At 45.0% G+C, this 25455-nt stretch overlaps 1 protein-coding gene across 1 annotated transcript in view; it reads right to left on the bottom strand.

Annotated features, from left to right (window-relative positions):
- The window catches only part of LOC112830900 (guanylate cyclase 2G-like), a 47820-nt gene that overhangs the window by 6161 nt on the left and 16204 nt on the right, over nt 1-25455 (bottom strand). Inside the window, 11 exon segments of the mRNA XM_025881088.1 lie at nt 1458-1650; nt 2544-2684; nt 4019-4181; nt 9400-9519; nt 9522-9554; nt 11010-11178; nt 17837-17908; nt 18441-18531; nt 19224-19336; nt 21503-21640; nt 23749-23912. Of these exon segments, the coding sequence (XP_025736873.1) occupies nt 1458-1650; nt 2544-2684; nt 4019-4181; nt 9400-9519; nt 9522-9554; nt 11010-11178; nt 17837-17908; nt 18441-18531; nt 19224-19336; nt 21503-21640; nt 23749-23912 (1397 nt within the window).

Raw genomic sequence — 25455 nt, 5'->3', positions numbered from 1 at the left:
TTCTGCCCACGAATAGGGTAAATCTTGAAGGATCACATGCATCCATCAAGTGGAATTCATCTTGCCCAACCTGAAATGTCTTCACCCCATACAAGGGCTCTTAGGTACATTTATACATATGTATACATTAGACACAATATATATGCTTATACTTATGTGTAAATGCATGTATCTGCCTGATTTGTCCTCTTCTCTCCCCTAATAAATCCTAATAAATTCAGCTTTCAGATCCCTCATTCACAATAGAAAATAAATGATCAGTATAAACTTTAAAGATACAACCCTTTCCAGATGTTTGCATTTTATAGCAGAATCCAAAGATCATGTGGTAAAGGTGGGATTTCAGGCATTCGCCAGGCAGTAAAAACACCTCTGTCTATTGGTCACCCCAGAATTACACAAAATCAACCAGTACACAAGTCTGATTGCTTCTAGGCTACCTTTCCCCATCACGGGTACATACACATCCTTTAGACACTGACACTGATTTGTATTAGCTCGTGCAAAACATAGCAGAGAACATAACACCAAGAAGAAATCCCAGAGGACACCCTCCTAAGCAGAGCAGCTTCCGTTTTGGGGTACATGTGCCCTACCCTTTGAGATTATCCACACCATCTTTTCTTTCATCCTTAAACAGAGGCATATCTGCGGGGAACACTGGGGGATAACCATTAAAGTTATGTCCCTTGGGGATATGACCACACTGTCCCCCAAATCTCCCCAGCCCCAGGGCCACAGGCAGAGCCCTGCAATCATGGTCAGAACCTGTGGCTGCCCCAGGATGCATGAGCTTGGGCACCCTGAAGTCAGGATCCAGCCCCATCAGAAAACTCAGAAAACATCCAAAGCAGCCATCACCACCACTTGAATGAAGCCAAATTATTCATTTTGCTATCCTTCCCCGACAAATCATTTTTTACTATATTCCTACATCTCTCTCCCCCGCCCCTGCTGAGGGGCACTAGGCAGATCCTTGTTTCTCATTTTAGCCACGAGTCTGATAGTCTACACTTGGGCGTCTGTCTTCACCTGCACTGCTAAGGACCACAGTAACGGAAGTGAGACTCACACGGGGTCCGAAGACAACCTTTAAAGGAGAATAAATGTGAGCCTCTCTGAATACAAAGGAAATATATTTAGGAGCAAGCTGGAGGATTAGTCAGTAGGAGGTCAATGCCTCTTTAGAAATGTGTTTACTGAGAGATAAAATAATGGAAGGAAACAAGGAGCAACTGGTGAATCTTGACAAGCACATGCATCTGTGATTAATCAAGCCCTTTTCCAAGAAAACGGGAATAAAATATTGAGTTTCTGCCATGCAGAGACAGACTGCCAGCCTGAAATAGAGCCTTTCCCTGGCTGACAGCTAGGGCTGGGTCCACCCTCACTCCTGCCCTGGAGTCAACCGACAAGGAGAGCGTGTCCCCTCACAGCCCAGAAGCCAAGTGTCTCACCTTAGACACATCATATGTCTTAATGATGTGATCAAATAAACTGTACAGGTCATTAAGGAGCTTCACAACTTGTAAGGCGGAGCTGAGAGAACACAGTTTTGTGAATCCAACAATGTCAGAGAAAAAGATTGTCACGGACTCAAAATGTTCCGGTTCCACGGACCTTCCAGCTATGAGCTGTTCTCCAATGAAGCTGAAACCAGAGAATAGGGATCGGTTTTGAACAGACTCTTACTCATTTTGTCTCCTACAAACCCCTGCAGAGTCATCCTTATAGTTCCTTTTGCTTCAGTGGATTAGGTTTTTGGTTAACAAAAATTCCATCATCTACAGGGATTCTTTTGACTCCCATTTCTCCGCCTGCATTTTCTCTAAAGAGATACTTTCATTGGTGGGTATAAATTGGAGGAGGGGGGAGCAGGTTACAGAAATGCCTTTACAATAAGGATTTTCTCCCTGAGGGCATCTCATTTTTCCCCGTTGGTTATAGAGTTTGATGGTAAAGATTCAACCTACAGATGTGGGAGGAAAAGTAAGCAGCCACCAATCCACAAATCAATATTTTTGCTTTAATCCGCCAATCTCACGTTAACACCTTCAAATCCCCGACCCCACCTCTTTGTCAAGACACACAGGAAGGGTGCTGGAATTTTAATAGCAGATGCTCCTGCCAAGTGTTTAAAGAGAGTACAGATGCAATTACAGCCAAAAATGAGGCGAGTTTTGAAACTGAAGTCATGAGCGCATATCATATTGTGCAAAGAAAGGTTTTGGAGCACGATCTCAAATACTGGGGAGCTAGCAATTAATCAGACTCATGCAACCAGAGCTCCATCTAGTGGTCGCTCTCCTGTTGCCGCAGCCATAATCTTTACTGTAAGACATTCTCTAGTCCTTTGCCCCTATCTCCTTTTACAGGCTGTACCAAGTTGCCTGCAAAATGCTTCACTTGTTTTAGAAGAACCTGACTTCCTCTTATTAAAGGAACAAGAAAAATATTCTCTCTATGTGGAGCCTTTTAGATAGTGATGCTATTTTTTCCCGGAACTTTGAAAAGCTCCACCCCCACCCCGTGCTCTGGAATACCTTGGCAGCATTGTGGACAGAAGCCTATCCACCTTCCTCTTCTCTGCCATCAGCTGGTTGGTCCTCTCTTCCACCACGTCCTCCAGGTGATTGGCATACACCTCCAGCTTGCTCACCATACTGTCTAAGATGTTCATGTGGCTTTAAAAGAACCCCCACATTAACACTTTTTCCCAAGAAATTTAGGGCCACAGTGGAGCACAACTTCCAGCTATACATTCCAAGATAAGAAAACATGTCTTGCCCTTCAGGTACCCTACTTCAGGGCTGCCCGTGGACAGCAGTGAAATGACCATGGCAATGAGGTCACGCGGCCTTCTACCAGCTCTATGACCTTGACCTGCACCCTTCATCTCCCTGAGCCTCAGCTTCTTCCTCTGGAAAATGAGGATAATAACACATACTTCCCAGGGCTGTTGTGAGGGTTCAGGGAGGGTTCAGGGAGATAATGGGTACAATGTCTCAATCTGTGTCTGGCACTCAGCAGGCACTCAACAAATTGGCCTTCCCCCACTTCCCAACATGCTCCAGATCATTGTCATGGTCAGTCAGAAATACAGATTTCAGGACAGTTTTTTTTTTTTTCTGGATAACACCAGCTGTTTTCTTTTCAGATGACAGATATAGGGGCACTTCAAGATCCTATAGGCTCTTGTTTTAGAAGCCTCTTCAGAAAAATCGTTTCAATTCCCCATTTTTCGGATGAGGAAACTGAGGCTCACATAGGAAGTAGACTTGCCTTAACATAGGAGAGCAGATTTTCTGAGTAAAAGTCATTTGGCCTGAGACATACCATTTAAAACAATTTTGATGTGGAAAATGCAGAATACAGGGCTGTTGTGTTAAGAATACACAGCAGAATGGCCAAGTTAGGAGTAGATGCCAGACTCCCAGCCCAGGGCCCTTCTATCAAATCAAGCTACTTCTAACATGGCCATGCCTGCATATGCTCAATGTGCCAAAAGATGACACAATTATCCTAATATGAAGCAAGCTACTATTGAGGAAATTGCTTGGGAGTCACGAATAATTTAAGTTAAAGACTTACTCTAAGGTTGGTGAATAGTTTTTTATCTCATTGCCCAACCCCAACTGATGAGTCATGACCCTTGGAATGCTGGTTCAGAAAACGTCTGGGGCCATGTCGAAATTCCCTGGGAAAGAGAGCTTGGTTGATTAGTGATATCTGGAATGGACAAAGGAGGACAATGGAAGTGCTGATGTCTGATACATTTTTGTGTCATTTCAAAAAAAAGGGAGAATTTATCACTCTAATCAGCATGCAGTAGGGTACTTTGCATGTGGAAGGCACTGAGTGGGTGGATGATGAATGAATGAAGGAATGGGTGAATGAATGAGTGAGTGGAGGAATGAATGAATGAACGGAGTGAGCCACACAGGAGCAGTCACAGCCATATTGTTTCAAAATTCTAATGGTTAAATGATCAGAAGAAAATGTTCCACATCTCACTCACCCTTTGGAACTGGCTTCTCATAAAATTTTTTTGATGGACGAGAAAGTGGGCCTTTTCTCTGGAGATTCATCCCAACAGGCCTTCTCCTCATTGCCCTTCTCCTCTGACAGGGAAGATTGAAATGGAACTGATGCCATGGGGTCTTTGATTCGGCTGATGATTTCTGAAATTCATGTGGGATGTAGACAGCCAAATGTCTGAAAACTTTGGGCCATTCAGGACACTTCAAACATATGTGCTCTTCAATTTGTAAATTGAGTTTTTAAATAAATTAGGCAGATTGGAATGTTGGAGAAATCTGAATATTTTATGAGAAATACTCTGGAACCTCCTGGAAAATGAAGAATCCTACTGTAAAACATATAAGCACCTTCTAATGAATCTGTTTTTAGATTAAGTTGTTTTTTTTTCCTAATAGAACTTTTCTTGAAGTAAAGCATATATATGTCTATGTGACTTCAGGAGTGTATAAGAATTTGGGGTTGGAAATCCCCAAAGTGCACCTTATACAATTTGTATTCCATATACAATGTCCCATAAAAGTTATTTTAGCAAGTAATAAATGTTACCACCACGTGCTGCCTCCATGTCCAACTTTGTAAACCTACTTTCTTTCACTTCTGCATTGACTTCTACTGACATTTATTAAACATTCTGCTTATCCAGGTTTTGTAGAGGAAATAATAATTTGAGAACAATGTATACATGTTTTGGTATAAAAATACTATGGGTGTAACACCATGAATTTTTATTTATTTATTTTTTTATTTGAGAGAGAGAGTGTGAGAGAGAGATCATGAGTGGGGAGAGGGGCAGGGGGAGAAGCAGACTCCCCGCTGAGCAGGGAGCCCTATGTGGGGCTCGATCCCAGGACCCTGTGATCATGACCTGAGCCAAAGGCAGATGCTTAACTGACTGAGCCACCCAGGCACCCAACATGAACAAATCTTAAGCGCATATTACTAAGTAAAAAAAGGTAGTCTGAAAAGGCCCTACACTGTGTGGTTCTGTTTATATGACATTCCAGAAAAGGCTATAGAGGTGGGTACATGATACTGTGTATTTGCTAAAACCCACAGAACTTTACAGCACGGAGAGTAAACCTCAAAAAACACAAATTCTTAACATCTGTTAGGATACGGGACAATCCCAGGATAGGGGCAGACCATGACTAAAGAATGACTTGAGACCATTAAGACTAAACAAAAGGACCCATTCACAATCACTGTATTCTCGTGGGCACCACTGCTTCTCACGAGGGGACGGAATAAGAACTCTGAAAGTACCACAGACCTAGGAGGCGATTGGGTACGTAAATAAATGGATGGCAAATGGTGGGAGCCAGGATCTCACTGTTGGAAAGGGAGGTTTGGATAAGTGATAGGGAGACTAGAATAAATGAACCATGTGGTAATGATGTTGGAAATGTCAGTATGAACTCATGTTTAGCTTGGTATAGATACAGATATGGAAATGTGTGTGTGCACATGCCCCTGGGAGGGGCAGGATGCCACAGCACCCCAGCAGCAACGAGCACACCCAGCAGCTAGGTCTTGGTTTCCAATATCATTCTCCAGTTAAAAGAACCAGGGTTTGGGGCGCCTGGGTGGCTCAGTCGTTAAGTGTCTGCCTTCCACTCAGGTCACGATCCCAGGGTCCTGGGATCGAGCCCCGCATTGGGCTCCCTGCTCAGCGGGAGGCCTGCTTCTCCCTCTCCCACTCACCCCTGCTTGTGTTCCCGCTCTCACTGTGTCTCTCTCTGTCAAATAAACAAATAAAATCTTAAAAAAAAAAAAAAGAACCAGGGTTTATGTACCCTTGACATGATGGGACGAACATGACAATTTACCTCTGTGGCCTTCCTCCTAAGAAGGAGAAGCCCAGTCTAGTCATGATGAAAAAAGTAATCAGACAAATCCCAAATGAGAAACATTCTACAAAATAACTGGCCAGCACTATGTCATAAAAATGAAGGATAGTCTCTGAGAAACATTCCTAAGGAGCATGGAGTAGACATGATGGCTAACTGCAGTGGGGTGTCCTGGATGGGATGCTGGGGTAAGAAAGGACACTGGGTTAAAAACTAAGGAAATCTGGAAGCACCTGTGTGGCTCAGTTGGTTGAACATCCAATTCTTGATTTTGGCTCAGGTCATGATCTTAGGGTCATGAGATTGAGCCCCGTGTCAGGCTCCACACCGGGTGTAGAGCCTGCTTAAGATTCTCTCTCTCCTTCTCCCTCTGCCCTTTCTTCTCCTCTTAAAAAATGAACAAACAAAACAAACAAAAAAACAAAAAACAAACCAAAAAACCCAAGGAAATCTGAACAAGGTATGGCCTTTACTTAATAATAACAATACAAGTTCTAAAACTGTGTAAAATATTATCTTGTTTTTGTAAATGTACATACTTGAGTTTAAGTGCACATTTTTCATGCCTAAAAATAATCTGAAAGAAAATACATTTAAAAAAAACAAACACAACTACCGTATGGGTTCAAATTCAAATTGTGGGTCTGCCCCTCAGAGTACACATGTCATGAGCTGGTAATGTGCAGCTGTTCTTTAATCATCAGCCATCCATGGTTACTCTATTGTAACTGTTCTTCTTTGGTGTGCATCAGGATGGGGGATGGTGGGCTTTTAAAACACAGATTCTGGGCCCACCCCCACAGTTTCCAATTCCAAAGGCCTGGGGTTGGGCCTGAAATTTTGCATTTCTAACAAGTACCCAGGGAATGCTGATGCCGCTGGTCCAGGGTTCACTAGGCCAGTGCCTCTCAAACTGTGGATCTTCAACATCATCTGGGAACTTGATAAAAACGTAAATTCTCAGGCCTTGCCCCAGACCTCCTGAGTCAGAGACCCTGAGGGCAGGACCCAGTAATTCCGTGTTTTAACAAGCCCTCCAGGTAATTCTGACACCCACTAACATGTGAAAAGCACTGGTCTAGTGTGTGCATAGACTTGATATCTATCCAGTTCCCAGCACCAGGATTATTTGTAGGGAAGTATGAGGAGTTAATGGAAGAAGCGTGTTTGTCCATAAATTAGGTGCACCTTGTACTTTTCCTGGTTGCAGTCCTGTATGTACATAGTCCCATATGGCTAGCTCTCATTTAACTCTGTGAGCAAAGGACTACAGTGAAGGGCAAACATACCAACTGTATACAGTCTGCCCATCCCCACTGCCACCTCCGCCCCCCACCTCCACCCCAATTGGTGCAATCCCATGGCAGCTGAGCCTGGCAAGTACAGATGGGCTCCTTCCTGGGCTCAGTCTAGGAAGATCTATGTAGCTTCTTGGTTCCAAAGTCAGTTGCACTTGGATTTAGGGTGAACCTTTCGGGATTAGTCCACCCTCTATTTCACCTGACCATAGAGTAGAAACTGGAATCCACTTTTATTTTTATTTTATTTTATTTTATTTATGTATTTTTTTGGGGGAATCTAATCTCTTTATTTTTATTTTTTAAAGATTTTGTTTAAATTAATTAATTAATTTGTTTGTTTTTGTGAGAGAGAGCAAGGGAGAGAGAGCCTGAGCTGGCGGGGAGGGGCAGAGAGAAAAAGACAAGCAGACTCCCTGCTGAGCAGGGAGCTGGATGTGGGACTCAATCCCAGGGTCCTGGGATCATGACCTGAGCCGACGGCAGACGCTCAACAGGCTGAGCCACCCAGGTGCCCCAGGAATCCGCTTTTAAAGCAACTACATACATTCAGAAAGGCTCCTGACTTGAAAAAAGTCTCCAGGGAATGCATGATGATGTAAAGATGAGACTTGAGGCTGGCCCCTGGGAATGGGCTAGAAATGATAGGCAAAGTGGTACAGAAAATAAATCAAGGGAGAAACTTAGAAACTGACACATAAACACTTCCCTGGGCTCACTCGAGACAGCAGGTCTCAACATGGGCTGCACACTGGAATCACCCGCAAACCCTGATGCCCAGATGGTGGCATATGGCATCAGAATCTCCTAGGCTGAGACCCAGGTAGTAGCAGTTTTTAAATTCCCAGGTAATTCCAGTGTATGGCTAACCTGGAAAGTAACAGTGCTGGGGGTTACGCCTCCTATACTTTTTTTTTTTATCAATCTGGATCAAATTTTGCTTTATCTCCCACCACTTCTGCCCTTAATTCCATGACGCGATGTGTGTTAAGAGACAACTCAGCAAAAAATAAGCCTGAACATATCCTATACAGACAACTGGGCAGCACTTATTAAAAAAAATTAAATATACTTAAAATATATTTATCTCTTCAATTTTATGTCCACAAAGATACAAGGCTACTCACTGCAGCAACTATAATAGCAAGAAATGGAAAATAACCAGGATGTGTATTAATCAATAATACATGGCATATCCTTACAATGAAAAATTCTGTAGTCCTTAAGAAAGAATAAAGCAAATTTGTATCTACAAATATGAGATGAGAGATACCCAAACAGAAGGAGCAGTGTGTGCAAAGGCTCTGGGGTAGGAATGTGTCTGGCATGAGGGAGGCACATAAGGTGGCCAGCATGACTGAAAGGGGCAAACCATGCGGAATGGAATTAGGAAGGTGTACTGAGCTGAATGGTGGTCCCCAACGAGATACGTCCATGTCCTAATCCCCAGAACCTGTGAATGTGACCTTATTTGAAGAAAAAGTCTTTGCAGATATAATTAAGTATCTTGGGTTGAGGGGATCATTTCAGAATCCCAGGTGGGCTCTAATCCAACGACAAGTGCCCTTATAAGATACAGACGGAGGAGAAGTGTACAGAGGAGGAAGCAATGTTAAGGTGAAGGCAGAGATTGGAGCAATTTGGCCACAAGCCCATGAAGCCCCGGGCAGCCACCAAAAACTAGATAAGGCAAAGAACAGATCTTCCCTAAAGCTCCTAGAGGGAGCACGGCCGTGCTGAACCTTGATTTTGGACTTCTGCCTTCTAGAACTGTAAGAAAATAAATTTCTGTCACTTAAAGCTAGCAGATTTGTGGTTAACTTATTATGGCAACCATAGGACACTAATAGAGAAGGTCCCCAAGGCCAGGTGGAAGGGCTTTGGTGGTCTTGCAGGCCACTGTTAGGGCTTAGCTTTCATTCCCTAAATGGGAAGCCAGGGGAGGATGCTGTGAACAGAAGTGATGTGACCTAAATCGTTTTCCAACAAGATCTCCCTGACTGCTATCATAGAATAAAGTGCGTAATCCCGAGTTCCTGGATTGTTTTTATAAGCAAACTGCAACTAGTTTTTTAATTTAAAAAAGAACATAAACTTTAAAAAGAAAAAACAATGGAATAAATCATAAATTAATAAACACTGAATTAAAAAACAAGCATTTGAAAGCTAGCCCACACAACCAAAGCCTGCCAAAGAGGCTCTTTCAGCTTTACCATCTGGCGCCTCGTGGAGGTCCTCAAAAGGCCTGTGGTCCTGGTTGTGGATCAGCTCCGTCATCAGGATGGCAAAGCTGTAAACATCTCCCTTTGGGGTGCCCGACTAGGGCGCCTCTGGAGCCGCAACAGCTCAGGGGCTGTCCAGTAGAACTCTGCAAAGCAACGATGTGGTGAGGGAAGCCTGTGGTGGGAAATGGGCAGGCAGAAAGGGAAAAGCCACCACTCTTTCTCAGGGAAGCACAGAAGGATTAAAAGTATCCAGGCCCTGAGAAATCTTCCCAACAGTGCCCGACTTAAAAGGGCAAACAGGGAGCCGTGGGTACACGGATGCAGAGAAAACAATCAGGAAGGACGCACACTCACGTGTTAACTGTGCCTAACACCTGACTGTGTGGTTAGTAGAGTTCTTCATTATTCTTTCCCCTTTCTGTCTTGTCTAGATTTTAAAAACTAATTTATTGAGGTACGATTCGGAGAACATAAAATTAACCATGAGAGCGAACAATTCAGTGGCATGTAGTACATTCGCAGTATTGTACAACCAACCACCCAAAAAGAAGTTCCAAAACATGTCCATGGCCTCAAAGTAAAATCCTGTTGCCATTAAACAGCTTCTCCCCGGTCCTCCTGCCCCCGGCCCCGGGCAACCACCAACCTGCATTCTGTCTTTACAGATCTCTTTATTCTGGACATTTTGTATAACCTACATTTATCACTTGCTGTGAGGTTTATAGTTTTATTTCATTGTAGGCTACAATCGCTATACACACACACACACACACACACACACACACACACACACACACATTGGGGGATGGGGAAATAGGGTGGCTACTAGCAGGTGTTCAGAATTTCCCCCTTTGTCTTCTTCTGTAAGGCATCATGCTGTCCCACGTTACAGAAACTCCCCCACGTGCGCACAGCCAGGCTGCGGTAAGGTGCTGCTCCAGGGAGGGGTGCCCAGGGCCCTGGGACACGCGCGAGGGGAGACTCAAGAGTGCTCAGTTAACCGCGGAGGAGTAAGAAGACTCCGAGCCTCCGTTTGCGCATGTGCAAAGGGGGTTTGGCCTCCAGGCAGATGGTCTCGTCTTGAGATGTGCACGAGAATCATTAGAAAGCTTTTAAAAACCACACAGATGCCCAAGCCCGGAATTCCATCTTCAGATATTCTGATTCAGTTGATCTGGGGTGGGATCTGGCCACCTGGGTATTGTTTTAAAGCTTCTCAAGTGATACTGGAGCACTGAGAGGATGGAACTCATCGTCTTTTAAGTGCCTGCAGGTGATGCGCTCTGAGGACACAGGATCATGATGCAGTGGGATGCCGAGGCCTAAAGAGAAGGGCAGTGATTTGCTTGGGGCTGCCCAGCTCCGCCAGGGTGAGAGCTAGCCTCCTAACTCGGACATCACCCCACAGACTCACCACCCTGGAGGCTATTTTTCTCTCGCTCCCTCCGGTGAATAGAACAGCCACACACAGTCAACTCCAGAGGCAGGCCCCCGACGGGTCCCTGTGCCAGTGAGCTTCAGGTGGCAGAGGGGGCGGGGCAGGCGCCCTGTGACTACTCTGCTGGTAGCTAGTGGGTGCAATATCTACCAGTGGTTACCCGAGTGGTCTGTCGGTCCCCCGCTGTACGTTCTGTAGGTCCGGCCATACTTGAGCTCCCACAGCCCAAAGCCCGTCAGCTTCACCTGCACCCGGCTGTCCACCGAGCAGTTGGAAGGCTTCAGGTTGCCATGGGACCCCAGGGGGCTCCGGCGGAGGAACAGCATGCCCTGAAAGAGTGAAAATAAGCAAATGAATTAGAGTGTCAATGGACCCTGCTGGAAGAAACAGAAACAGATGGACAGAAACACAGACCCAGGGGAGGGGGACGCACCCATCTCTAGGTTCATTTGGTTCCAGAGCCACTAACAGAGCCCCTTTCCCATGAGTCAACCTGGGTAGGGTTACCCAAGTAGGGGAAGACTATTTCTGGCCCCCTGGTGTGGAGCCAGGAAGGCAAGGCTAGCCTAAAACAAATAAGCTAAATAAAATAGAATCTGAGGGAGTGATCAGACTCCTTAATTGAAATCCCAGCTCTAACACTTAGCAGAGAGCAAGTTACTTTACCCCGTAAGCCTCATTTTTCTCATCAAAACAGGTGACAATAATCCCTAGCTCCTAGGGTGGCTGTGGAGGGTACACCACATAATGTTTGTGAGACACCAGACATAAGGCATGACACAAAGTAAATCCTCACCATAAATTATCAGGAAAATGTGTATAAATATGATAAATATATAAACAATATGGAAACAACACTATGTAATTAAGACTATTATTACCTACGTGTTAGGAATTATACTCTACTCCTACCTGCATATAATGATTCTATAATAATAGAATATTACATTCTGTTATATCCACTTCAGGGTCCTGTTTGAGCACGTTGCAAGGGAAAGGCGATAAAATGAGGAATGCTGAAAAATTCTCATGTCATCCACTGTGTTCTTAAGGGTTTATATCTATTATTATTATGCAGTAATAAACTACCATTATTTATGAAGAGGCCCAGAAAGAACATTAGAATCAGAAGATGTGCATTCACACCTCCACTTGACCACTCAGTCTCTTCAAACAAGGCACTTCATCTCACGGGGCCTCAATTAGACCACCTCTGAGATGGGCCTGCCTAGATCCCCACTACTTGAAAGATGGCCTAGGGACCAGCAGCACCAACATCACCTGGGAGCTTGGCAGAAATGCAGAGTCTTAGGCCTGGTCCAGATGTACTGAATCAGACTGTGCATTTTAACCTGATCCCTCCCTAGGAGATTCTTGTGCACATAGCCTGAGAACACCTGTCCTCCTCTGTTGTTCCACACCCTGGCTGCCCATTAAAGCCACCTGGGGAGCTTAGAAAGAAAAAGCCAATGCTTAGACCCGAACACAAGAGCCTGTATTAGCTACAGATCATGTGCAGTACAAGCCAAGCCTGATGCTAAGGAACCCAAAGCAAGAGAGGGATCAGAATGGGGGATAGAGGCCTCGCTTCGGCCGCACATATACTAATTGGAAAGAATGGGGGATAGAGTGCCAACGGGAAGACCAAGCTCAGGGTGAGTCACCAAGGCAGAGAGCATGCTCATTTGGCAGGGAGATGGGAGCAGAGTGCACAGATCTTTCCATAGGCAGGTAGGGCTCAAAGAAAGACCAACAATTATTGGAGGAAGACAGAGACAGAAGAGATAAATTTGAAAATGAGAGCTGTCACATTTGAAGCAGGATCAGATGGATGGATGTTGACATATCTCTGCGATGTCCCAGGGCAGGCTAGCAGCAGTGATATGAAGGCGAGGGGGACAGGGCTGATTGCATTCCAGAAGTAACCACAGGAGTGCAGGGAGCCAGGGGGGCCCCACTGTGGGCGATCCTGGGGTCTTTATTTTCTTACCTTCCTTGATGGCTTCACCATAAGACATTTCCGTACTATTTATTCAACATTTCCAGCTTCTTGGACTTAGAGTACAGACATAAAGGCTCTCTATATCTTTGATCTGAGTCTCCGAGCCATTTGCAGAATACTCAGCGTGGGAGATTGTAGGAAGGCAGCAGCCTCAGGACGTCACGGGCATGGGGCTGTCATGGGGCCATTGCACCTGCATCAGCCTGAGGAGCGCGGGCCTCCTCCCACCTGCCTCACCCCAGAGGTTCCGGAGCAAGAGCGAACATGACCATGTCTCTTTCGAGGGTCTTACTGGATCTTTTTCTGTTTTAAGTTATGTGGTATGTGGTATGTGGTATCAACCTAAGTTCCTTACTTAAACCAACTCATGTAATTCCCCTAGTGACCCTGTAGACGCAGGTGGTATTATCGTCAACCTCATCTTACAAATAAGGAAAGAAGAAAAGGGAGAAATGACGAATTTCACCTGCGCCAGGTCACAGCGCTGGCCTGTGGTGGGGCAGGACTGGGAGGGCTGCAGTGCCCTCCCCACGTCCCCGCCCTTGACCCACTGCACAAATGCCCCGTGGCTGACGAAGGAAAGCTCCGAAGGGCAAAGAAAAGGCGTGATTGAGCATTGCACTGAAGCCACAAGGGTCCATGAAAATTCATCCCGAGATCTGGATCGCTGATGAACAAATAAATAGCAACAAACCTTTCTCTGAGCACTTTGTACTATGCACTCTGCTCTCTTCATACGTAGGATCACATCCTGTCTTTCTGGAAGACAGGTTAATGTTCTCATTCTCTGTCTCCCGATGAGGAAACGCACAGTTTTAAATTGCTCCCAAAGAGTGAAGGCAGAATATAAACCCAGGTTGGGGTGCCTTCAAAAGCACAGCCGCTTCTAAATCATTAGATCTCACTGTTTCTGGTCCCCTGGTGACTGATTGTACAGGAGGAGGAGGAGGGTGGATCAAAGTACACCCATTCTCCTCACACCGTGATACAGGAACAGCCCAGATTCAAATGTGTCCCAAGCTGTGGAGGGAGGTGAAGTCACCCACAGGTGGGGTAGCAGGAGGCCATGGTGGCACTCAGTGTTCCAGCAAGGGGGAATGTGAGGAGGCCCTGAATGGACTCTACCCCCAGGGAGGGGGTCCAAAACTGGAGGGGCCTGGCTGGGGCTACCTCTGGAACTCTCTAATGAGGCTCCAACAAGCCTCTGGGCTTGAAATCTGGGCCGACCTGTCTCCAATCCGGAATTCTCTCTCATTTCGTGGCGACCTCCCTGTGCAATAGGACTGCCCCTGATGCTCACAACTCTTTCTGCCCTGCTAGCGCCAGGCCCAACGCAGGCAGGAGATCCTTTATTCAGGCACCACTGATTACCCCTGATATCCAGATTTATTAACAGCATTCATTCCATTACAACATAAACAATATGTTTAGGGATGGTTAAAAGTTTAGGAATATAACCCTCTCCAAAGGGTTATAAAACCCATCTCTTCAGGTTTGGGGTTTTTTTTTTTTTCTCCTACCTTGGTGGAAACGTATGATTTCATATATATTGTCACAGACCAAATAGGTCATGATCTCAGGATCATGAGATCCAGTACCCCCTGGGCGTGGAAACTGCTTTAAGATTCTCTCTCTCTCCTTTTCTCTCTGTGCCTCCCCCTCTCTAAAAAAAGAAAGAAAGAAAGAAAGAAAGAAAGAAAGAAAGAAAGAAAGAAAGAAAGAAAGAAAGAAAGAAAGAAAGGAAGGGAGGGAGGAAGAAAGAATTCATAGTGGAGTTAATTGCTAATTATTAAGAGTACTGTCCAAGAGAAACACAATATGAGCCACAGGTATAATTTTCAATTTTTCAGTTAAATAGGGGAAATTAACTTTAATGACATATTTTATTTAACCCAGTGTATTAAAAAATCTTATTTTGACATGTAATCAACATAAAAATAATGAGATACTTTAAATTCTGGTTGTTTTTTCTTTCCAAGTCTTTGGATCTTGTGTGAATTTCACACTTAGAGCACCCCTCAATTTGAGCTCGCCACATTGCCACTGGCCAATAGTCCCATGCAGCTGCTATGGTTTGGACAGTGCTGACTTATCCCAGAGGGTTGTTGGGGGAATGAAATTTCTTTACGGGATTTATTTACTTATTTGAAAGAGAGAGAGCACATGTGTGCGTGAGTGGGGGGGGGCAGAGGGAAGAGGGAGAGAGAGAGAATCTGAAGCGGACTTCACACCCAGCACGGAGCCCAGTGGGGGCTCAATCCCACAACCCTGAGATCATGACCTGAGCCAAAATCAAGAGTCAGACACTTAACTGACTGAGCCACCCAGGAGCCCCATGGGAATGAAACTTTTTAAATGTACAAGTTTGTAGTACTAGTTAGTACTAGTAATCTGTGGTAATAGTAATAGTACTGCTCCTACTAACAATGAATATTTACTGGTGCCTGTTATGGGGGCGGGCGTGGTGCTGAGTATACTTACTTCTCGAAACAACTCTATTAGGTGGGTACTGCTGTTTTCTTTAGTTGATACATAGGGAGACTGAGGCTCAGGGTAGTTAAGTTCACCTGGCCAGTAGTAGAGAGTCAGGGTTCAAACCCCTAAGCAACTTCTATGCCAAACTGCCCTCTTCCTCTTAATCCATCAAGACTTCTCTTACTAAGAAATGAAGGCCCATCCCTAACTCAAGAAGAATATTACAATTTCCAAAGCTCCTTCCCAGGCTGGCCCCACTGGGTTGAACTCTTTAGGGAGAGGACAATGAGCCTATTTCTCTGTGCCCTCCATGCTCAGAATTGGGTCTGAGACAAATCAGGCGCTCAATCAACATACGTTTGTTGACTTAAAAAGTCTGTGGCGTCTCAGAATCTCTCTGGTACCTGGTATAGAGAATGTTCTGGTCAAATAGACATCCGGAGAGGAATTGTTCTTATGATTGATATGGGATGGCCAGAAGTGCAATCTGACCCACAGAGTATGGCCAATGCTTGGGTTCATGTCAAAGTCACCAGTGGGGAAGCTCTGAGAAGCTATAGTGAATTTTTGTTACTATTTGTCCCCTTTGAAGGAATGCTGGCAGAGAAATTGGTCTTAAAGGGCCTAAATGTGCCTTGACCTAACTCACTCTGACTTCCTTATACTGTCCCATCATGTACACACTCCATTTCAGAAGACCACAATCCTTCTAAAGCAAGGTGTCAGGCTGTCTGGTTTCCCTGGCATGGAACAGCGGGCAGACTCAGTGACCCAGAGCGACTGAAGACCACCAGGGAGACTTGCCCTTCAGAGTGCCATTCTCGTCCACCCCAGTGCTTCTTCAGGGAAACTTTTGGGTTAATACCTCTTGAAAACCAAATGCCAACTGAAAAAGCTAAATCTATTTGTTTTCCATACCTTACCTGGGGAGCACTCACTAGTTTCTCTTCAGAGGCAATATATATGATGTCAGCAGCAGGAGACAGATCCCCAGAGTCTAGAGTACTTCCCTGGGCTTGGTGAGCAGGGAAGGGAAAGGGGGTGAAGGGAAGGAAGGAGGAGCCCAGGGTAGGAGAGGATGCCACATCAGAGCCTCCTAATTTTAACCGTTCCACCACTTAATTTTACACGTACATTTCCTGACTTTTTTTTTCTGTAGCTAGATTTTAATCCATTCAGAGATTAAAAACAAGTCCTTGTCCTCCTATGAAAGTGCCTAGAGTAAGGCAAACCCTTAAGAGATGTTCAGTGAAGTCTTCCTGAAATACTAACAAACAGTAGTGGCCCAGGGTCGTCTGTGAGGATCTGTTATGGGAGGCTTCCATTGTCTGCCTTTCTTGGTAATGACAATATGCTGGTTTCCCACTAAAGCCTAAGATACCGAAGTTTCACAAGTAAGACAACTTCTCAGAAGTAAAGAGCAATTAGATCCTAGAGAAAAAAAGAAAGTTCTTTGATATCAATCAGACCAGCCTCTTCTCTTAAACCCACATGGAAGCTTCCCCTCCAGTGAGGGGAAGTGACTTACCAAAGTCACTCCAAGAGCCACCAGCCCTCTACTGTATGTCTCACCCTGTGTCCCTCCCAACACCCAGGCCAGGTTTTGCCCAGAGGAGTCTGTTGGTTGATGAATGGGCTGTTGATTGACAGATGATGACCAGCCCTGCCCTGCTGCCCGTGTGTCAGACTGAGGGACTTCCTCCCTAAGACCCACTCTCACGTCATTGGAGTGGTCCCCTCTGATGGCGAAAGCAGGCACAGCGAGCTTACAAAGAGCAGCTGGGTTGTAGCCGAGGGCAAGGAGGACAGCCTCAGGAGGCTGGTCCACACTGACATGGCCCTACGACTCACCTTCCATCTGTAAAGTGGATAGAATGATAGCTCTACCTTATATTTCGTTGTGAGAATTAAATAAGTTAATATACACAAAGTGATAGAAAGTGGGCAAAAATAAGCACTAAATATATTTTAGCTACTACTACTACTACTGTTATTATTAATCTTTTTTTGCGGACACCACAGCCCTCTTTGCCCAAAGTAAAGACCCTGCCTGCTTATACATCTTCCCAGGTCTGCATCCCCAGCCCACCTCTTAGCTCGACAGATTTGTGGCTGTTTTCTGGGGAGAGGAATCAAAAACTAGGCAGAAGGAAGGGGTGTTAAGAACCCTCCTCCCCAGCTTGCTTCATGGTCTAGTAATTAGCTTTTCTTTGGGGTAAAAAGTTGCAGCCTGAAATGTAAATATCTTGCTTCTTCCTGATTGGATAAGCCCAGCACCCCTTTCAACTCTAGTGTAAAATACTTCTCACTATTTACTTGGAATCAGGGAGGGAGAAAAGAATGGGAAATCTGATTGAAGCGGTGAATTTTCGAAGTGGAATCATTTTGTTTGAGGAGATCTGAGGAAGAGAGAATTTTCAGGAAAGATTACAGTTCAGTTTAACCCAAGACACAGAACAACTCAAAAACACTGGTATTTGTTCTTTAAATGAGATTTACATGACACTTACATGGAGTATGTCATAAGCAAAGGAGAGTTTGAACATCCAATCCATCTCCTTATCTGAGTTTCTCGAAACATTCTGAAAAAACAGTTATTCGAATTACTACCAGTGGCTCCACTGGAAGCACAGGGAGCTTCGCATGTTGAATGGATTTGATTCTAACACATTGGATGATTTCGACCAGAACTACTACACCCCGAGGCAGAGTACTCGACAGCCAGTACTGGAAATTTCCCAGGAGATATCATAACCCGATTCAATGTTGACAAAGTTACCTGGTCTGGAGTCTTTTAAATACTTCCTTGTTCCTAACATAAAGCTGATGGTCACATACCATGGGTAGGATGAGTCCAGAAACATAATTTGGAAGTGATTATAATGTCTTAAGAGATGCTAACAGGCTCAGACAATTTCCACCCAAAGCAAAGGAAACCAGACTGTTGGCAATTCCACTGCTAATCATATCCCCTGCCGGTGGCCCAACGAGATAATTCAGGTCTTTTGATTAGACCCGAGAGGAACTGTTCTTGGATGAAGGGCAAAACATCGATAAGGTTCTTTATTAGCTGCTACTAATCAAACCCTAGGTAAGATGTACTAGTTTGTTTGCCTTAAGACTCCCTTTCTTGCAATACTGGGTGACAATGCAGATGTTGGGTGGTTCTGTGCAAATACCAAAGAAAGGGACAATGTTTTCATGCCTTAATTCATACACAGGAAAATAATAATAGTAGCTGATGATTACAGTATGTCTCCTGTGCCGGGAGCTCTGCTACATGCTTGACATACATGCAGCTAATTCTCACACAGAGAAAAGGTGAGAAAAGAACTATGACTGCTCCCATTTCACAGATGAGGAAACTGATGCTCAAACAGTAAAACAATGTGTTGAAGATCATACAACTTCTTAGTGGCAGAGCTGGGAGGTATATCCAGGCAGCCTTCCTCTAGCCAATAAACTAGAGGAATGATCAAAGTCTAACCTAAAACCATAAACCTGGCCCCTCTTCCTGACGTTCTTGGCTGTCGATGCCAGTGGGGGGAGGGGCATGCCAGGTCACAGATCTCGAGCAAGAAATCAGACTCCATGAATCTGACTCTATCCAAGGACCAGGTTCGAGGGAGGTGAGCAGCAGAGAGGATGGAGACACAGAGGATGGAGAGGTAGAATTAAGACCAGAAAAATTAAGGAGAAAGAGCAAGGCTGGAAGGGGTCCCAGATTTCAGGTGCTTGGGTCAGGCTAAAGGATCTGAAGCCTAATGTCTCGGCTGTCAGGGGATGGGGTAGTGGGCCAAGGTAAGGGAAGCAGCTTCCCACCATTGATCCTGTGGCCTGGGGCATTTCCAGATGAGAACCAGGAGCTGGCAGCAGAGAGCCAGAGAACATCATTACTTTCTCTCTTCCAAGGGCAGGCGCCTTACCAGCCGGATTTCCTGCAGCACAGATGGTTTCCTGACCCAGGCTTTAGCTTGGTCACCAACATAGCAGATGGCCACATGGTTTCCCTGGAACCAGAGACAAAGTGGAATATTCTTAATCTAGATGATCCAGAAAAAGCTCCACTCAGAAAAGACTAGGAAGGGAAGCAGGAAAACCGGCAAGAAACCCATCTACGAAAGGGACCATCAAGCTCCCACATCAGCCCTAGGGCAGCTGTAGGCACTCAGCTAGTTGCTCAACACATGAGATCTCATTTACCAGACGACACAGTCCTGCGAGGTGGGTATGTTTAGCCTGTTTCCAGATGAGATCACTGAGTTTAAGTGACTTGTCCAAGGTCACACACTGGTAGGTAATACAGCCAGAATTTGACCATCTGCCTCTAAGGGTGCTCTGTTTCTATTATACAGTAATATCTCATTTTCATTCAGAGGAATAGTGAGCTGAGGTCTTAAGTGTAAGTCTGGAATCAGATACCTGGTTCAAGCCTATTTCTACTACTTACTGCTTACATAATCTTGAATAAGGGATTTCGCTTCTCCAGGCTCCCATTTCTTCATCTGTACCATGGAGATTAAAAATAAAACCCATCTTATAGGGTTTTTATGAGGGTTCAGTCAGTTAAAATATGTAACACTGTTAACTCAAAGCTGGGCACAGATCAAGCTTTCAGTCAGTAGCCTATCTTCTTGGTTGTCATTACTATTGAGTTTGCTTTTAGAGAGTCCATCACTCACCACAAATCACAGGACAACCTGGAAAAATTGGCATAGAAGGAGAGAGAGAATCTGGACACAAGAGAAGGTAAGCCTCCATGTGATTTAAATGTCAACCAAGATCTGCCACTTTTAGTATGGGGTTAATTGCAAAAGACTCCGGACTGTGATGGGAGTTCCATGGATGCAGGGACCCCTGCGGGATGGAGGAGAGGGTCCTTGGAAGAAGTAATGCTTAAGTTGAACCCCGAAGGACAAGAAGGTACCAGATGGAGTGGGGCAGGGGCAGCAGGCATGGCATTGTCTGAGGGCAAAACACACATGGTCTAAGCAGCAAGACCCATTGGGTGAGTACAGGATTTAAGCCAGGAGAAACAATTTTTCTGAAAGTAGGTTGGGTAGAGAGCCTTAAGCCTGTGTTAAAGGGTTTGGACACCATCGTATGGGCCACAGAGGTGGGGACCCCAGTGATGGTGTTTGAGGGAAAGGAGGACAAACATTTCAGGGGGCTTAACCAATACGGATATGCTGTGGATTGTTGGCCGCCATCTCTAAATTGCTACTTGACCATAATATACAGTTTTTTGGGGGCACCTGCGTGGCTCAGTCGGTTAAGCATCTGCCTTCGGCTCAGGTCATGATCCCAGGGTCCTGGGATGGAGCCCCACATTGGGCTCTCTGCTCAGTAGAGACCCTGCTTCTCCCTCTCCCTCTGCTACTCTCACTGCTTAGGCTCTTCCTCTCTCTTTCTGTTAAATAAAGAAATAAAATTTTTCAGAAAAAATAGTTTTGTACTCATAAAGGTCCTTAGCGTTTGATGAGGGATGATATCCAGGATGGTTTTTTGTAGTTGGAAAACCCAAGTAAATATTTAGAAAAATAAGTTCAGTTGCATAAGGAAAGCTTTGGCTCCAATCTTTGCTAAATCCAGTTTAGGGCAAAGAACAAGTCTCCCCTTGCTTGGAGCTTTTGCCCCTACTCTCCAGGATTTCCATTTCAAAGAATAAATATAGGGGTTTTCTTTCTTCACATATTTTTCACCCAGGGGACTTGAACTTCTAAAGGAGTGAAGACTATGAAACATTAGGGTGCTGGGGAACTAATTTTAAATTTTATATAATTTTAATTAATTTAAATTTATTTAGCCTCATGTGGTGAATGGGTACCTTATTGGACACTGTCGTCCTAGAGCATGGATTACTGCATCCTTGCTATTCTGCACTGAGGAATCCGTTGTGGGTAATGTTGTTGCTGTGCTAGAAGGACTGGCAGTTGCTGAAGCTTGAAGCATAATCCCTGCCTGCCTTTCTTAGCCTCTCTCCCACACCCCGACCGTTACGGCTCCTTTAGAAGTTCAAGTTTGAGAAGCACAAGTCTGGAGTTATAGGACTACCCTGGCTTTTACCTGGAGTGTCCCTCTATTCACAATACCCTGCCAGACAGAAAGGACATGTAGAGAATGGAACAGAGACACACACTAGGACCTACAGGCAGCCACTTTGCCCTCAGGAGTACCTGGTAAAGCCCTACTGGGGCATAAAAGAGCTCTTCCCTCTGCTGGCTCTTGACAAAGGAACTGGCGTCCCCAGAAACCATCATACCAGAAGAATGACTCTTGTCCCCTCTCGACACAGGTGTGCCTCTCTGAGATGGCTGTAAGACAGGAAGCAATTCCATTGTTCTCAGTAGCATGACCAAGTACTGAAGAGACTGTACCATTTACAGGTGAAGAAAATGAGTGCCAAGGTCACACAGTTAATACACGGGAGAGTCGGGATTCAAATCCTGATCCTCTGACCCAAAGTGTGAGTGCTTCCCTGCGACACGTCCCTCTTGTGTCCATACCACCACAGACAGTGTCACGGCTCAGGCTCTGGGGTCAGACTGCCCAAATTCAAGTTCTGGCTCTGGCACTTACCTAGATGTGTTACTTGATGCCAGAGTCCTCTTTCTAAATGAGCATCTAACCACATGACCGCTCTATTTCATACCCCCAGTGTCTCCCCAAGACCTAAAGAATGCGTTTAACACAGAGGAACCTTGTTTTTCAAGGAGAGTCTTACCTGGAAACCTAATGCAGAAACCAGGTAGGACAAAGCAGAGTTGCTTTGGTTGAAGAGGGAAGGAGGCTCAGGATTCTTCTCTGTCACACCTCCACCTTCAATCTATTGTTCACCCCCGGCCAGACCAGTGAGCCCCAGAATCCCCAGGGACATTTGAAAATGACTTGCTAATGAATCCCAATCTGGTCTTCACATGTTGGAGCCTCCTTGACTTTGGTATCTCCAAGTCACCTTTTTTTTGAAAGTCCTAACTCACTTATTGAATGAATAGTACATATAAGGATACCAATAAAAAGAAACGACTACCACAATGACAATTTTGAAAATAAAGCCTATATAACAGGAATGATAGATACATAACATGAGAGAAATGTTTGATCTTGACAATAATGTATTCCTCATCTTTAAAGTCAACCTAAATGTCTGTTAGAACAAACCTGTATACTTTGGTCTACCTTGGTGCTTTTTTTTTTTTTTTTTTTTTTGACAAGCAACAACATTCTAGAACACTTTTCTTTTGCTTTGAACCATTTAAGTTTCATACATCTGCTCAAGTACATAGATTCTTATTATTCTCTTAATATCTTGAGTAGCATGTACTCCCGAGCAAGTACTATCTGAACGTCTAAACTGACTGATCTTTAAAATAAAGTTCATTGCACTTGTAGGTTTTTAATAAATTGAGATAAAGGTAAAATTGAGCCCCACTTCCTCTCCTTCCCTCCAGGAACAAAGAGTTCTTCTTAAACTACAGAAACCCAAGTCTATCTTTCTACTCTAAAAAACATTTCTCACTAACGTTTCCAGTAGGGCAATAAATGTTCCAGAATAATCAGTATACACTTGCAAAGATTGCACTGTTTAATATTAATAACAAAAACAGAGAAAAAGAAAAAAAGGAAAGAAAGAAAAGACACTTCAGCATTCCAAGCGAAAATATGCTAAGTCATAAGAGATGGTCATAGTAGTATTTTTTGAAATTATGTAAATGTTATATACTTATCAAATAGCGTTATGCTTATTAAATGTGTGCCAAGCCTCCCCGTCTTGAGTGCCCCACATCTTAGCACACCCTGTGTTACTTCTCTCCTGCTCCCCACTAGCAAACCGCTCTTCCCAAATGTCACCTCCTTTCTGAAGCCTTCACGATGCTGAAACATGTACTCTCGTTTGCGGGGCTTCTGTCTTACCAGGTAGACAGACGTCTCTCAGAGTGCTTGCCTTCCTCAGAAGACATCATTTGCGGTATGTCGCCATGCCTTGCACTATGTTTGGCCTGCAGTCGATGTCTAACTTGTGTGTATCGAGGAAAAGAATCTTAACTGTCTTTGTCATCAGTAGATCAAGGAGTTAATGTGGTTTTGAAAATAACTAAATGCTGCTCAGGAGACAACTTTAATGTCTGAACAGGATGTATGGGTTCTTATGCCCACAGGGTAATAGAGCTGAAGGGAACCTTTGGGACCATCTGATCATTTTAAAGTATTGAAAAACTGATGCCTAGAAATGAGGTCCCCCAAAGATATTCACCAAGAAGAAATGGGAGGCCCAGAAGCAGAACGCGGGTCTTAAGACTCTGTTAAGCACCCACGTTATAAATAACTCAGCCTCAGCTTTCAGAAACTCCTAGATGAGTTCCCTTCTGGAAATCACTAGCAGTGAGCAGAAAATGGCTGTCTGGGCTAGGTGTGGCCTCACCTTGTTCTGGGGCAGAACGGTGATGTCATCATAATTGATTTGCCACCAAATGTCTTTATTTTGCTTTTGCAATTTTCCACTCTGCATCCTTAAAATCAGACCTATGATCACAGCTCCCAGGACAGTAATCAGGAGGGTCATTGTGAGGATCACAGCAGTCACACCTGGAGGGCAGAGACATGTCATTACTACAGCCTGCTGAAGAACCGAAGTGAGCACATTCGGGGTCCTGGCTGGTCCTGCCAAGTAGGTGCCTCAAAGGCAAGGGCCCAAGCTAGGATATACTGGGTCCACTCAGACTTGTCTTTTCCAAGGATTCTTTTCTGACGCCCCCCTCCGGTTCCCATGGCAACTACACTCACCTCCCCCTCTGTATAGAAATGTCCATTGTAGAGAATGGTGGTGACTGAACATTTCCTATGTGCTCTCCTTAGAGTTGTTCTCAGTTATGATCCATCCAACTCCAGGCCTGGGCTCCTAACCACCAGGCAACACTCCTTTGTTCAGACTCTCTCTAACTCCTTAGAAATGAAGTCCCTGAGACTCACATCCCAGGAGCCAGGTTTCCCTGGAGTTGAGGTTCTCTGCAGGGGAGGCAGGCGATGTTGGAGATGTCGGGGGTGGGTGGCTGCAACTAGAGGATGCTGCTGGCTTGTAGTGGGTGGGGGCCCAGGGCACTGCTAAGCATCCTACAGTGCACAGGACACATCCCCACACAAAAAGCATCCTGCCTGACATGTCAGCACCACTGCTGCTGAGACCCCCCCCCTCCCGTGGAGAATCCCTACCTGCCGCCTTCTCCGAGCACCCTCCCTGACCTGTAGAAGCAGGTGCGGGTTCACAGAGCTCGTTGTAAAATTCACAGCTGGGTCTGTCTTCAGAAAGGGAGCCATGGGGCCAACGAATCCTGGAGAAATTCCCCATGGGTCTTTGAAAAAAAAAAAAAGACAGTGAAAAGTCAGGGCTCGCTTGATTTATCCTACTCTGTCTCAACCTTAGGCATAGCAGGAGCAACTAAAACATGCATGTCATTTGCAAGAAGCAGGCCTTGGTCTCTTAACTGAAACATTTGGTGACCCATCCAATTTCCACACCTCACTTAGACTCTCCAAATTCACCTGCAGGTGATCTAATTCATGGAAGGGCAATATCTTTCTGTTGGGTAAAAGAGCTGACTTAAACTTTTGATTTAAACCCTGTCACTTTTGATTTAAAAACGATCTGCCAACTCTCCGGGGCTACTGGGATTTGCTCCCATGTTGGATATAGACAAATCTTGTTATAGAGCACCTTGCCCTTTCACAGACCAGAACCTCTCCCCCCACGTGGAGAATGCCTCTTCCTACAACGCTGAGGATCTATTTTGCCATCGTTATTGCATTTCCTGGGCCAACTTACTTTGGCACTTTAAAATTCCATGAGAGTAGGGAGGAAAAAAGTGTCAAATCCAATCTGGATTAGGGGTGGTGGGGACAGTGGGGACAAGTAGAAATTCAATTAAGGTTTAGGTTTCCTTTCAGTTTTCTCATTGATTCAGAGCTGAAAGAAAAAAATGGATTTTTCTGGGGATTCCTAGGCTCGGGAACCCAGAACAACAGCCAGGTCCTGGTGTCCACCAAGGTCTGGATTTGGGAATCAGGCTGCCTGGGTGAGTGGGTTCAGCTGGTTGGGGAGTCAACCCTGCAAGGGGGCACTGTATCCCATCAC

Source organism: Callorhinus ursinus, unplaced genomic scaffold, assembly GCF_003265705.2.
Source record: "Callorhinus ursinus isolate GAN/ISIS: 27379988/994484 unplaced genomic scaffold, GSC_fseal_2.0 scaffold20, whole genome shotgun sequence".
Classification (NCBI taxonomy): Eukaryota; Metazoa; Chordata; class Mammalia; order Carnivora; family Otariidae; genus Callorhinus; species Callorhinus ursinus.
Note: the sequence above shows the minus strand (reverse complement) of the source record. Positions and strands in the feature narration are given on the sequence as shown.